This window comes from Hypanus sabinus, chromosome 1 (assembly GCF_030144855.1).
Source record: "Hypanus sabinus isolate sHypSab1 chromosome 1, sHypSab1.hap1, whole genome shotgun sequence".
In the NCBI taxonomy this organism is placed as follows: Eukaryota; Metazoa; Chordata; class Chondrichthyes; order Myliobatiformes; family Dasyatidae; genus Hypanus; species Hypanus sabinus.
Genome location: NC_082706.1, coordinates 144,325,559 through 144,341,442, shown reverse-complemented (window position 1 = coordinate 144,341,442; position 15,884 = coordinate 144,325,559). Strand labels below are relative to the sequence as shown.

At 44.7% G+C, this 15,884-nt stretch overlaps 1 protein-coding gene across 3 annotated transcripts in view; it reads left to right on the top strand.

Annotated features, from left to right (window-relative positions):
- asic1c (acid-sensing (proton-gated) ion channel 1c) overlaps positions 1–15,884 on the top strand; it is a 118,514-nt gene that overhangs the window by 7,986 nt on the left and 94,644 nt on the right. For 2 of the 3 annotated variants that reach the window (XM_059977948.1, XM_059977963.1), the window contains exon 2: positions 5,963–6,316. The exons of the other annotated variant lie outside the window; for it this stretch is intronic. In XM_059977948.1, the coding sequence (XP_059833931.1) occupies positions 5,963–6,316 (354 nt within the window). The remainder of the gene's footprint in view (positions 1–5,962; positions 6,317–15,884) is intronic. 3 annotated transcript variants of the gene reach the window in all.

The following is a 15,884-nucleotide window of genomic DNA, read 5'->3' as shown; positions in this document are numbered from 1 at the left end:
ATCCATGTGCCTATCTAAGAGTCTCTTAAATGTCCGTAATGTATTTGCCTCTACCACCACCCCTGGCAACACACACCACCACTCTGAGTTTGTTTTTTAAAAAAGAAGTTACATCTGAGATCACCTCTATACTTTTCTCCAATCACTTTAAAATTATGCTCTCTCACATTAACCATTTCTGCCTTGGGTTAAAGGTGCTGGCTGTCCGCTCTGTAAAAGCCTCTTATTATCTTATATGTTTCTTTCATGTCACCTTTTATCCTTTGCTCCAAAGAGAAAAGCCTTGGCTCCCTCAACCTTTCCTCATAAAAATTAGTTTTATTGTATATCAGAACATACAGCAAAATACATTGCTTGCATCAACAACCAACACAGCCCGAGGTCTGCTGGAGCACCCTGCAAGTGTCACCATGATTCTGGCACCAACATAGCATGTCCACAACTCCCTAACCCTAACTGTACATCTTTGGAATGTGGAAGAAACTTGTAGCCAATTTTGTGAATGATATAAAGATAGGTGGAGTGCTAAGGAAGCAGGAATCTGCAAAAGGACTTAGACATAATGAGTAAAGAAGTGGCGGATGGATGGTAGTGTAGGAAAGTGTCTGGTCATGCACTCTTAGAAAGAATAAAGGCAAAAACTGTTCCTTAAGAGGGGAGACAATTCAAAAAAAAAATCAAAGGTGCATAGGACCTTGGGAGTCCTTGTGCAGGATTCCCTAAAGATTAACTTGCAGGTTGAGTTGCTGGTAAGGAAGGAAAAATACAATTTTAGCAATTATTTTAAAAGGACTGGAATTTAAAAGCAAGGATGTAATGCTGAGGTTTTATAAGGCATTGGTTGTACCACATTTGGAGTACTTTGAGCAGTTTTGGGCCCCATATCTAAGAAACTATGTGCTAGCATTGGAGGGAGCCCAGAGGAAGTTCACAAGGATGATCCTAGGAATGAAAGGGTTAATGTATGAGGAGCATTCATTTGCTCTGAGCCTGAACTCCCTGAAGTTTAGAAGAGCTTGAAGAGGAGATCTCATTGAAACCTATAGAATATTAAAAGGCCTAGATAAAGCAGAGCTATGAAGAGGATATTTTCTATAGTGTGGGGAGTTTAAGACCAGAGGGCACAGCCCCATCCATTTAGAACAGAGATGAGGAGGAATTTCTTTAGTCAGATGGATAGTGTATCTGTGAAATTTATTGCCACAGATAGCTGTGGAGGCCAAGTCATTGTTTATATTTAAAGAGGAGGTTGATCATTCTTGATTAGTCAGGGTGTCAAAAGTTACAGGGAGAAGGCTGGAAAATGATGTTGGGAGGGGTAATAAATCAGCTCTGATGGATTGGCGGAGCCAACCCAATGGGCCGAATGGCATAATTCCACTATTATGTCTTATGGAACCCAGAGCACATGAAGGAAACCCACGTGGTCATAGACCATAATACAAACCCCTTACAGAGAGCGACGAGTATCAAACCCTGATTACTGATCACTGGTGCTGTAAAGTGATTGTGCTAACTACTACACTACCAGGTCAACTAATCCAGGCAGCATCCTGGCAAATCTCTTCTGTGTCCTCTCTAAAGCTACCACGCTCTTCTTATAATGAGGTGACCAAGTCTGAAGACAATACTCCTAGTATGGTCTAACTGTAGAGCTGCAACATTACTTCACAGCTCTTGAACTCAATCCCCCAGCTGATGAAAGCCAATACACTAAAAGCCTTCTTATCCACCCTATCAATTTGCATGGCAACTTGGAGGGATCTGTTAACATGGACTAAAAAATCCTTTTGTTCCTCCTCACTGCTAAGAATCCTGCCATTAACCCTGTATTCTTCCTCAAGTTCAACCTTCCAAAATTAGTGCTTCATACTTTTCTAGATTGAGCTCCATCCACCACTTCTCAGTCCAGCTCAGCATTCTATCAATCTCCCGTTGCCACCTAACAACAACCCTCTACACTGTCCGCAACACTGCCAATCTTCATGTTATCTGCAAACTAACTTACCCACCCTTCCACTTCCTTATCCAAGTAATTTATAAAAATCACGCAGAGCAGGAGTCCCAGAACAGATCCCTGTGGAACACTGTTGGTCACCAACCTCCAGGCAGAACACACTCCCCTCTATTATTACCCTCTCCCTTCTATGGGCAAGCCAATTTTGAATTCACACAGCCAAGTTTCCTTGGATCCCTTAAATTCTGACTTTCTGAAGGAACCTACAATGGAGACCCTTGTCAAGTGTCTTACTAAAATCCATACACATATCCACTGCTCCGTTTACACCAATTTGTTTTGTTACTTCCTTGAAGAATTCTGTCAGGCTTGTGAGGCATGACCTGCTCCTCACAAATCCATGCTGACTATCCCATATCAAACTTTGCTGCTCCAAATGTTCATAACTCTTGTCTCTCAAGAACCCTCTTCAATAGTTTGCCCACCACTGACATAAGACTCACTGTTCTATAATTCTCAGGAACATCCCTATTACCTTTGTTGAACACAGAAATAAAAATTTGCACCCTCCAACTTTCTGGTGCTACTCCTATGGCCAGTAAGGATGCAAAGATTATAGCCAAAGACATAGCAATCTCTTCTCTTACTTCCCTTGGTAACTGGGGTATATCCCCTCTGGCCCCGGATTATTTGACTATCCTGATATTTTTTTCCAGCACATCCTCTTTTTAACATTGATATGTTCAGCATATTAGCCTGTCCTTGCATTAGTAAATGTCCATTGCACGAATGAATACTGAGGCAAAGTATTTATTAATTTATTAAGGACCTTCCCTATCTCCTCTTACTCCAGGCACTTTTCTACTTTTATCCTAGATTAGTTCTACCCTCACTCTAGTTAATCTATTCTTGTAGAATGCCTAGGCATTTTCCTTAATCCTACTTGCCAAGGGTTTTTCATGTCAGCTTTTAGCTTTACTAGTCCCTACCAGTACTGTGCCTCAGTCTATACAGTGACAGACCTATCCATTCCAGTACTATACCCTGGTGTTATGCAGCGATAGATTGGACCCCACTGGTATTGAAACTCAGTGTCTAGTGACAGACCTGTCCCCTGGTACCATACCCTAGTGACAGACTTGTTGCTAATGGTACTATACCTGGTGTTATATCCTGACAATCCCATCCCCACCAGTTCTGTTATGCAGCAACTGGGTACTGTATCCCAGTGAAAACAGTGACAAACCCATCCCCATGGGTACCCCAGTGTTCTACAGAGAGAGAACAGTATCTACCTGTACCTATGACTTGAAGACTGCCATTTTCAGATAACTAATTTTTCCTTTTTGCATGACTGATCTTTGTTCTTGCATGGAATGACCATGTTGATCTGCAGTGAGAAATAGTAATTAAAATCAATAGTGGCAACATTGCTGGAAACACTCAGCAGGTCGGGTTGCATCTAGAGAGAGAAAGAGAGAAACAGTTCGGCTCAGAAACTGCGGATGCTGGAATCTGGAGCAATACACAATCTGCTGGAGGAACAGTGTATCAAGGAGCCTCTGTAGGGATGAGGAAAAGAAATGTGAGGACACAGCAATTGCTGGAACTCCCCAGCAGTCAGGCAGCATCTGTGGGAAGGGAAAGACTGAGTCAGTGTTACAAAGTGGCATCAGAACTGGCGTTTTGGTGTCATCGAGGCATACAGCTCAGGAACAGGCCCTACAGTCCACTCTGTCCATGCTAACTGCCTCATTCTTCCTTTTTATGCACTATATACGCAATTTATAATTTATAGTAATTTTATGTACTTGCCCTGTACTGCTGCTGCAAAACAATAAAATTCAAATTATACAAGATGACGACAATAAACATGATTCTGATTTTGAAGTACCCATCCATATTAATCCCTCTTACCAATACCTGGTTTGTAAGTATCCTGGACACCTTCATCTATATGTGCTTATTTTTATGGATCTATGAACTTGTATACCAAAGTCCCTCTATTCCTCAATAGTCTTGAGGACCCTACCATTCATGTTGTATGTTTTTTTCTTAAAGCACTAGATCCTTTTTTTTTAAATAAGTATTTTAACTCTTCAAAAAACTCAATCAAATCACTCAAACAAGAGAAAATCTGCAAATGCCAGAAATCTGAGCACCACACACAAACTGCTGGAGGAACTCAGCAGACCAGGCAGCATCTTGCAAAAGAAGACAGTTGACATTTCGAGCTGAAACTCTTAGGCAGGACCCTTCAGTCCTACTGAAAACATCGACTGTACTTGTTTCCTAGATGCTGCCTGGCCTGCTGAGTTCCTCCAGTATTGAGTGTGTGTTGCTCAAATCACTCAAACATGGTCTCTCCCACCCCAACAAAATAGTGTTGGCCATCCATGACTTTTTCATGCTTTACTAACTGGATTAATCCTGCTTCTCTGAAATGTTTGCAATGACTTTACAGTGACATCAGATTCACTGGCCGGTAATTACATGGCTTTTTGCTGCTGCCCTCGAATAAAGGTGCTGCATATTCAGTCCTTCAGTCATCTAGCACCTCCCTGCTGCTAATGATGATTTGTGTTTACTATAACATTTAATACCTATATAACACTAACAAACTTTAGAATATCTGTGAAGTTTGCAAGTACAGTCCTTTTCTCCTTGGTGAATACAGATGAGATGCATTCATTTCAAACCTCACACAGCTCCTTTGGTCCCTAATGGGCTCCACTCTTTCTCTGGTTACTGTCTTGCTCTTAATATACCAGTAAATTATCTTGGGATCTTCTGTAATCTTGTTTGCCAGTGATAATTTGTCCCTCATTCAAGAAATCCTCCTAATTTCTTAATTAATCACATCCTTGCACTCTCTACAATTCCAAGGAGCCTGAGTTGCTTCCAGTACTCTCACCCTGCCATGTGCTTCCTTTTCCTTATTAACTCTTGACATCCAGAATTCCCTGGAATGGCTTTCCTTACCTTTTACCTTTGGCCCTGAATTCTGGCTGCTTACTTTTGAAATATTCCAACATGTCAGATGTAGACTTGACTGCAGGTTGCTGCTCCCAGTTCCTGGTTCTGATGCTGAAATCAGCCTACCTTCATTTCCAGATAACCTTTCTCCCGTTCCGTCGCTACCTTGAAACTTGTGTGTATTTTTTCCCCAAAATCTTCACGCACAGATACTTCTAATACTCACCCAGCTTCATTCCCTGGGACTGCCCCTTCTTTAGCTGGGCCTCCATGTACTTGCTCAAAATCCTCTTCTGGAAGTACTTCAAAAGTACCATCACACCTTTTCCTCTTGCTTTTAAAATTTTAAACTGCCTTGGGGCTTTCTCTGTATTCTTGTCTGCCACTGGTAATTTCAGGCTCCTCTGCAACTTCCGAATTTCCCTTCATGTATCTTCTGCAATTTCTTACGATTATGAACATATTACTAAGCATATCAACATCCGCTGTTAATGTTAGGAAGATCCCCAGTTACCCCCCGTTACACCCCCCAATTACCCCCCATTACACCCCCCGTTACCCCCTGTTTCACCCCCCAGTTACCCCATTTACCCCCCATTTCCCCCTTCCCCCACACACACAATCTCCCACCAAACCAGAACCCTCTTCCTGCCCTTTCTTTTCCCTCCTCCCTCTGTCTATGAAAGTCTCTGGCTCTCTGTAACTCGAGCTCAGGCTGGCCCACAGGGACAGCTCTCTCTCTCTCTCTCTCTCCCTCCCTCCCTCCCTCCCTCCCTCCCTCCCTTTCTCTGCTGTTGTCAGTGTGAGCCCACAGTGAGACACTTCCTTGTCAGGGACGGAGCTTAACTCTCTGTAGGCAGCAGGATGGGGCTGCCGGAGGAAGGGAGGAAGCCGTCAGACATCACCGTCTTTGCGGAAGGCAGCACGCTACATGGCGTGAGCCACATCTTCCTGCCGGGCGGTGTGACCCTGCGCCGGTTGCTTTGGCTGCTCGCCTTCCTGCTGTCGCTGACCTCCTTCCTTTACCAGGTGGCTGACCGTATCGACTACTATACCCAGTACCACCATGTCACCACCCTGGACGAGTTGGACAGCTCCAACATGGTGTTCCCTGCCGTCACCTTCTGCAATCAGAACAGCTTCCGCAAGTCCCGCCTAGACCAAAATGATGTATACTGGCTGGGCTCCTTGTTGGGGGTCCAGCGACCTGACTTCTCTGCCTTCCTGCAAGCCATCGGGCAGAACCCCGATCTGTCCCGCTTCCTCCCCACCAGGACGTATGACATGACCGAGCTCTTCGACCGGGCAGGACACGACATTTCTGAGATGCTGCTCGACTGCAAGTACCGCGGTGAAGAGTGCACAGTCGAGGATTTCACCACAGTGAGTTAGCGGGGTTGGGGAGGGGGTGGTGTCCCACCCACAGGCCCTGGTACATCACAGGGCGGATCTTTCCACAGTTGCCCTGCCCTCCTGCCCTGAGGGGTGGGTGTAGCGCAAGCTACTGTCGGATCCAGGGGTTTGATGGATTGATGCTCTGGGGTTGGGATAGGGGCAATCTATAGTCTTATGGTCTCTTCCTCTGCCAGAGAGGAACTGAGATCCATGAGAAATAGGAACAGGATTAGGCCATTCATCCTATTGAATCTCTTCTGCCATACCCCTATCAACTTCTGCTTTAAATGTACCCAATGACTTGGCCTCCGTAGTCATCTGTCAATATATTCCACAGATTCACCACCCTCTGGCTCAAGGAGCATCTTTCTAATCTGGGGCTGTGTCCTCTGGCCATCTACCTAGGCCTTTCAATGTTCAATAAGTTTCAGAGGTGATTTTTAAACACTTTTGAGTACAGGCCCAGAGCCATCAAAAGCGCCTCACATGTTAACCCTTTCATTCCCGGAATCATTCTCATAAACCTCTGGACACTCTCCAATGTCAACATAACTTTTCTCAGATAAGGAGCCCAAAACTGCTGACAGTACTCCAAGTAAGACCTCACTAGTGCCTTTAAAAGAATCAGCATTATATTCTAGTCCTCTGGAAATGAATGTTAACGTTGCATTTGCTGTCCCTTACTGCTGACTCAATCTGCAAGTTAACCTTTAGGGAATCGTGCACTGGGACTTCCAAGTCTCCTTGCAAATTTGATTTCTGAATTTGCCTTTATTCCTTCTACTATCCCCGTGCAGACAGTGAATTTGGCAAAGGCAAATATCCGGATGTGACTGTAGGCCGCAATGGGTTGGGTCACCAGTTAGTATTGATGTGGATAACAAGGAGGGTTGTCTTGGGTTACAATCTTTACAGGGTGCTATGCTGAGATGTAATCAATATGAGAGGTGATGCACCTTGGCAGGACTTGAACAGTGGGTACTATAAAGGGCATTTGAAGGTTAGAATAACTGATAGCCAAAGGGCCTATTTTTGTGCTGTTCATCTGCTTTGTGACATCCTGGTTGTGAGTGAGCATTCACTAGTGCGTCTCTGGCTGGCTGTTCCCATCTCCTAACCCTCTTTGAGTTGAAACAGGTCCAGGGAGACATCATTGAGACCTTTGCAACTGCAGGGTCAGAGGTAGGAGGATTATGGTCAAAGCGGAGGGGAGGGAGGGTGAAGGTGAGAGAATCAGAGGATGATCTGAGGGAGTGGGGGCTAATGGTTTTCTGTGACCTGCTCCCTGGGAGGGTTGATTCAATGGAAACTTTGAAAGGGAAATGGGAGAGGGAATTTGTTGGCAGTGGAGGAGAGATTCTGTCTGTCAGTGAGACAGCACTAGGTGATGGGTGGAGTGGACATCTGTTCTGAGACTCGATGAACATGGGCTTTGGAAGGGAATGGTTGCAGGGTGGTGATGGAGAGGATCTGGGGGAATGTGATTGAGCAGAGCTGTGAAGGACAGGAGAGTAGGTCGATGTAGCAAATTCATTCTGTGGTTATGTGCTTCTCAGTGTCTGTACATCTGTGGTGAGAGAGAACCTCTGTGAGTATTCCAGTGTCAGACCCTGTAAACTGTGTGTGAGTGAGTGTAAGTCAAATCCTCTGAGTGTATTGGACCTGTATCCTGTGTGTCCCTGTGGGTGGCAGGTTGGCAGTAACTCACTGATGATGGGATCTGTTTGGGAATTGCGAACTAGTGGGACCCACTGATGGATTTGAAGAAACAGGTATTCCTGCATCAGAGGTTATTCTGAAGGTGTCAGAGGTACTGTGATGTTTGTACGAAGGACTGAGTGGTTAACAGGAGACGGGTTGTTTGCTGGTGGGTAAGATGCGATGAATGGTTTGTCACAGAGGGATCTGGATATTCCAGTGCAAGATCTGCTCCAGGTGGGATCTGTTCCGAAGGGACGGTTTACACCTGAACTGAAGCTGTACTAACATTCTTGCAGGGAAGTTTGCTAGTGCTTCTGGGGGGGTTTAAACTAAATTTGCAGGGGGGCGGGGATCCAGAATGTGAGAGAGAATAGTGAGAGGAAGAATAAAGGACAGGTGGGGACTACACGGTTCCGGAATATTAAGTGTGTAGTAGAGGAAGGTGGGGCGGAACAAGTGATAAGGAGGACACATGTACAGAGGGATGGTCTGACGGAACATGGAGTCAGATGTGTTGAAAGAATAAGTAAATTTAAGAAGGACAACAAAATTCTAGGGGCGTATAGCCAGATGGGAGATTGGGGTGCTGGGTTAAGCACAATAGGCAGCGATTCAAACAGAGAGAGGAGAAATGGGCTAAAAATTCTATATCTGAATGCACGAAGTGTCAGAAATAAGGCAGATGAGCTTGAAGCCCAGGTGCGAATGGGTAACTATGATGTTGTTGGGATAACGGAGACATGGCTGCAGAGAGATCAGACCTGGGAAATGAATGTACAAGGGTATACATGCTATTGTAGGGACAGAAATGTGGGCAGAGGGGGTGGGGTGGCCCTGTTGGTGAGGAATGAGATTCAGTCCTTTGCAAGGGGGGACATAGTGTCAGGAGAAGTAGAGTCTGTGTGGATAGAACTGAGGAACAGTAAGGGCAAAAGGACCCAAATGGGTGTTGTCTACAGGCCACCAAACAGTAACATGGATATTGGGTGCAAGTTGAATAGGGAGTTAACATTGGCATGTGGCAAAGGTAATGTCACAGTAGTTATTGGGGGATTTCAACATGCAGGTGAACTGGGAGAATCAGGTTGGTGCTGGATCACAGGATAGGGAGTTTGTAGAGTGCCTACAGGATACATTCTTGGAACAGCTTGTACGAGAGCCGACCAGGGACAAGACTATTCTGGATTTAGTGTTATGTAATGAACAGGATTTGATAAGCGATCTTGCAGTAAAGGAGCCATTAGGAGGTAGTGATCATAATATGATAAGTTTTTATCTGCAATTTGAGAAGGATGAGGGCAGCTCGGAGGTGTCAGTGTTGCAGTTGAACAAGGGAAACTATGGGGCCATGAGGGAGGAACTGGCCAAAGTTGACTGGACGGATAGCCTAGCAGAAAAGATAGTGGAACAGCAATGGCAGGTATTCTTGGGAATAATGCACAAGGTGCAAAATCAGTTTATCCCCCAGAGAAGGAAGGATTCAAAGGGGAGAAAGGGGCCACAGTGGTTGACAAAGGAAGTCAGAGATTGCATAGCATTAAAAAAAAGGAAGTATGATAGAGCTAAGGTGAGTGGGAGGACGGATAATTGGGAAGTTTTTAAGGAACAACAGAACTTAACTAAAAAGACAATACGGGGAGAAAAAATGAGGTACGAACGCAAGCTAGTCAGGAATATAAAGGAAGATAGCAAATGCTTTTTTAGGTATGTGAAGAGAAAGAAGATAGTTAAGAACAATGTTGGGCCCTTGAAGAATGAATTGGGTGAAATTGTTATGGGAAACAGAGAAATGGCAGAAGAATTTAATGAGTACTTTAGATCTGTTTTCACTAAGGAAGACACAAGCAATCTCCCAGATGTATGGATGGGCCAAGGACATAGGGTAACAGAGGAAATGAAACAGATTGACATTAGGAAGGGAATGGTGATGAGAAGACTGATGGGACTGAAGGCTGACAAATCCCCAGGTCCAGATGGTCTGCATCCTAGGGTACTAAAGGAGGTGGCCCTGGAAATTGCGGATGCATTGGTAATCATTTTCCAATGTTCCTTAGATTCAGGATCAGTTCCTGAGGATTGGAGAATGGCTAATATTATCCAACTATTTAAGAAAGGAGGGAGGGAGAAAACAGAGAACTGTTGACCTGTCAGCCTGACATCGGTGGTGGGGAAGATGCTAGAGTCCATTATTAAGGATGAAATAGTGGCATATCTAGATAGCAGTGATAGGATTGGGCCGAGCCAGCATGGAATTACCAAGGGTAAATCATGCTTGATTAATCTGTTGGAGTTTTTCAAGGATGTAACCAGGAAGTTAGATGGGGGAAATCCAGTGGATGTAGTGTACCTCGATTTTCAGAAGGCATTTGATAAGGTCCCACATAGGAGATTGGTGGGTAAAATCAAAGCTCGGCATCGGAAGGAAGACATTGACTTGGATAGAAAACTGGTTGGCAGACAGAAAGCAAAGGGTGGCGGTGAATGGGTGTTTCTCGGAATGGCAGGTGGTGACTAGTGGGGTGCCACAGGGCTCGGTATTGGGACCACAGCCGTTTACAATTTACGTCAATGATTTGGATGAAGGCATTGAAAATAACATCAGCAAATTTGCTGATGATACTAAGCTGGGTGGCAGTGTGACATGTGATGAGGATGTTAGGAGAATTCAGGGTGACTTGGATAGGCTGGGTGAGTGGGCAGATACTTGGCAGATGACGTTTAATGTGAATAAGTGTGAGGTTACCCACTTTGGGAGTAAGAACAGGAAGGCAGATTATTATCTGAACGGTGTAGAGTTAGGTAAGGGAGAAATACAAAGAGATCTAGGAGTCCTTGTTCATCAGTCACTGAAGGTGAATGAGCAAGTGCAGCAGGCAGTGAAGAAGGCTAATGGAATGTTGGCCTTTATTACAAAGGGAATTGAGTACAAGAGCAAAGAAATCCTCTTGCATTTGTACAGAGCCCTGGTGAGACCACACCTGGAGTATTGTGTACAGTTTTGGTCTCCAGGGTTAAGGAAGGACATCCTGGCTGTAGAGGAAGTGCAGCGTAGCTTCATGAGGTTAATTCCTGGGATGTCTGGACTGTCTTACGCAGAGAGGTTAGAGAGACTGGGTTTGTACATGCTGGAATTAAGGAGATTGAGAGGGGATCTGATTGAAACATATAAGATTATTAAGGGATTGGACAAGATAGAGGCAGGAAATGTGTTCCAGATGCTGGGAGAGTCCAGTACCAGAGGGCATGGTTTGAGAATAAGAAGTAGGTCATTTAGGACAGATTTAAGGAAAAACCAGAGAGTTGTTGGGGTCTGGAATGCACTGCCTCAGAAGGTAGTGGAGGCCAATTCTCTGAATGCTTTCAAGAAGGAGCTAGATAGGTATCTTATGGATAGGGGAATCAAGGGATATGGGGACAAGGCAGGAACTGGGTATTGATAGTAGTTGATCAGCCATGATCTCAAAATGGCGGTGCAGGCTCGAAGGGCCAGATGGTCTACTTCTGCACCTATTGTCTATTGTCTGTAAGATCCACAGAGTGTGAAGTGTCAGTTTAGCGAGTATTTAGGAGGATAAACAGGATGTAATTGATTAATTGAAATTGGTGTATTATTGTCACATGTACCAAAGTATGGAGAGAATTACTTGTTTGCAAGCTGTCTGGACAGATCATTCCATATGTAAAGAAAAATGACAGAAAGTAGTGTCACAGTTACAGAGAAATGCAGTGCAGGCAAATGGTAAGGTGCAAGGGCCACAATGAGATAGATTGAGATATCGAGTTCTTCTTTACTGAGCAAGAGCTCTGTTCAATAGTCTTATGACAGTGCGATGTATACTGTATTTGGGCCTAGTGGTATGTGCTTTTATATCTTATGCCCAGCAGGGGACAGGAGGGGGAGGAGAAGAATGGGTTGGGGACTTTGATTATGCTGGCCACTTTACAGAGTCCATGGAGGGGAGGCTGATTTCCTTAATGTGCTGAGCCGTGGACAATTTCAGGCCGTACCCAGAGAATTGTAAACAAAAGTAGGGAGGAAATGCTTCAGTTATATAGAACTGAATTGGGCTCCTTCTCTAAAAAGAGGGATTTAAATACACTGGGAGCAGTTGGGAGAAGGTTTCCTATACTGGATGCTGAGTTGGACTGATTGTGCTTGTAAGTGTTGGAGTTTAGTACATAAGAACATAAGAAATAGGAGCAGGAGTAGGCCATCTGGCCCATCAAGCCTGCTTTGCCATTCAATAAGATCATGGCTGATCTGGCCATGGGCTCATCTCCACCGACCTATCTTTTCCCCATAACCCTTAATTCCCCTACTATGCAAAAATCTATCCCACCTTGTATTAAATACAAACGTATATTACTGAGGCAACCTCCATTGCTTCATTGGGCAGAGAATTCCACAGATTCACCACTCTCTGGGAAAAGCAGTTCCTCTTCATCTCTGCTCTGAATCTACTCCCCCTATGTCCCCTAGTTTTAGTCTCACCTATCAGAGGAAACCACTTTCCTGTCTCTATCTTACCTATTCCATGCATAATTTTAAGTTTCTATAAGATTTCCTCTCATTCTTCTGAATTCCAGCGAGTACAGTAGTAAGGGAGAGGAGTTCTGACCGAGTGGGACTGACGGTGGTTTAGGGGAGAATCTAGAACTGGCTTAACTTACGACATTGTGAGCTGAGTGTGAAGAGCCTCTGGAACTCTCTTCAAGAGTGGCAGAAGCAGGGTCTCTGGGTGTATTTAATGCAGAGCAAGAAATTTGATGAGCAAGGGGTGAAAAGAGATTACAAGATGATGTTACAATCAGATTAGCCAATATCATTGAATAGGGAGCTGACTTGAGGGGACGAATGGCCTGTTTCTCTCAGCTGTGTTGGTGAACCCACAGTGCTGCTTCTCCAGCGGAGTATAGCTCAGGTATTTGTCTGGGCTGGATGACCGATGTCCAATGATCATCTCACTTAGTGTGCTACAACCACGGTGGGGCTTGTGGGGGAAGGGGAGGTGGTTTTAATAGATACCACTGACTGGGTTCCTCACAGTTCCAAGATGTCACTCAGTCAAATGATGCTCATCTCTGACAGATTTCAGCACACAAGCGGACATGAACACAGAGGGTCACAAACACTCACATTTATAGAGACTCTCATCTATGCAGCAAGCTACACAGACCTAGAAAAATATGTATATGTATTTTAATACAATCACACACAGACACAAGTGTATATAGACACACCATAGACACTGTTAGAAAAACACACACACTCACACAGGCACAGAGAGAGGGACAGAGACACATGCACTCACAGAGGGAGAGAGAGAAACACACTCTGCCTCTGTCTCTCATTCTCTCATCCTCCCACCCTCTCACTCATTCCCCAGATGAGCACAGACGACCTTGCTTTGCCTTTTCCTCTCTGATTTCTGACTCCGGTCAATGGTCAGACTTTAGTTTCTATCTCCAGCCTCTCAGGGAGCTTTGGGCTGTATCAGATTTGGAAACCTGAGAGTCCCCGAGGCTACTGTCTATTGGAAATACAGAGTGATTCCTGCTGATTAATGACTGAGAGGGGAAGGGTCGGGAGTGGTGGGTGGGCTCATTCAGCAAGAGCAAGCAGTGAATTCAGCTTAGATTTGCATTACAGGACTGATGGGAGTGGTGCAGAAGACAGTGGCTGGTAACCACCCATGGCACCTACCCCAGGTAACCCGGGCAAACTCTGCACCCATCCCCATTATATCTGGGGTCCCAATAATTTCAGCCTCTCACTGGCTCTGAGCAAGGCTCAGAGAAAACCTGGATATGCCACCCTGATTCCACTCTGGATGTCACGGAGCAAGGGCAGCTGGAGTGAACAGGTGGGTGGTGTGTGGTTAGTGTGCTCTCAGCTTCAAGCAAGAGTCTCGTCATCCAGCCGGTGGAAATGTGATGGGCACAGTAAATGGCAGGACCCTTAACTGATTTACAGGGGGGTCTTGAGATTCAAGTTCATAACTCTATGAAAGTAGCAAAACAGGTATATAGGGTTCAAAGTAAATTTTATTGTGTGTGTGTGTGTGTAAATCATAGAACAGTAGAGCACAATATAGGTATTTGGCTCAAAACATTGTGCTGACCTTTAAATTTACTGCAAGATCAATCTCACTCTTCCCTCCCACATAGCCCTCCATTTCCCTTTCATCCATGTGCCTAGCCAAGAGTCTCTTAAATGTCCTTGATGATCTGCCCCTACTTGTAAATATATGTTACCATATGCTACTTTAAGATTCTTTTCTTGCAGGTATTTATAGGGGGAAAGAGAAATACAATAAAATGTTACAAAAAACTATATGTGTGCAGACAAAAGCTGACAAATACTAAAAAGAAAAAGAAGACAAACTGTGCAAAGAAAAATAATACTGAGAACATGAGTTGTAAAGAAACCTTAAAAATGAGTCTGTTGGTCGTATAGTTGGTTCATAGTAGTGATGATTGAAGTTATCCATGCCGATTCAGGAGCCTGATGTTTGGAGGATAATAACTGTTCCTGATCCTGGTGATGGTAATAGGGCAAAGCAGGCATGGCCTGTGTTGTGGTAGGCCTTGGTGATGGATACTATTTTATTGTGGCAGCACTCCACACCCAATGGTGAGGACGGCTTTCCCTATGGTGGATTGGCCTGTATCCACCATTTCCTGTAGACAATTGTTTTTGGAAAAGGTGTATGAGGGTGAAAAGGTGCATGCTTTCCTTCATTGGTACGGGCATCGAGTATAAGAGTCAGGAAGTTACGTTGTAGTTGTATAAAATTTTTGATTAGGCCACACATGGGGTATTTTCAGAAGTTTTCTGATGACTCTGCCATAGTTGGATGCATCAGCAAGGGAGATGAGGCTGAGTACAGGGCTACGGTGGGAAACTTTGTTACATGGTGCGAGCAGTATCATCTGCAGCTTAATGTGAAGAAGACTAAGGAGCTGGTGGTGGACCTGAGGAGGGCTAAGGCACTGGTGACCCCTGTTTCCATCCAAGGACATGGTGGAGGATTACAGATACCTGGGGATATAAAAGGACAATAAACTGGACTGGTCAAAGAACACTGAGGTTGTCTACAAGAAGGGTCAGGGCCGTCTCTATTTCCTGGGGAGACTGAGGTCCTTTAACATCTGCCGGACAATGCTGAGGATGTTCTACGAGGCTGTGGTGGCCAGTGCTATCATGTTTGCTGTTGAGTGCTGGGGCAGTAGGCTGAGGGTAGCAGATAGCAACAGAATTAACAAACTTATTTGTAAGGCCAGTGATGTTGTGGGGGTGGAACTGGACTCTCTGATGGTGGTGTCTGAAAAGAGGATGCTGTCCAAGTTGCATGCCATCTTGGACAATGACTCCCATCCACTCCATAATGTACTGGTTAGGCACAGGAGTACATTCAGCCAGAGACTCATTCCACCGAGATGTAACACTGAGCGTCATAGGAAGTCATTCCTACCTGTGGCCATCAAACTTTACAACTCCTCCCTCAGAGTGTCAGACACCCTGAGCCAATAAGCTGGGCCTGGACTTATTTCCACTTGGCATGATTAACTTATGATTTAATTATTTATGGTTTTATATTGCTATATTTCTTCACTATTCTTGGTTGGTGTGGCTGTAACAAAACCCAATTTCTCTCAGGATCAATAAAGTATGTCTGTCTGTCTTTTGTATAGTTTTGGTTGCCCCATTACAGGAAGGATGTGAAGTCTTTGGAAAGGGTGCAGAGGAGGTTCATCAGGACGTTGCCTGGATTAGAGGGCTTGTGCTATAAGGAAAGGGTTGGACAAACTGGGGTTGTTTTCTCTGGAGTGGCAGAGGCTGAGGGAAGATCTG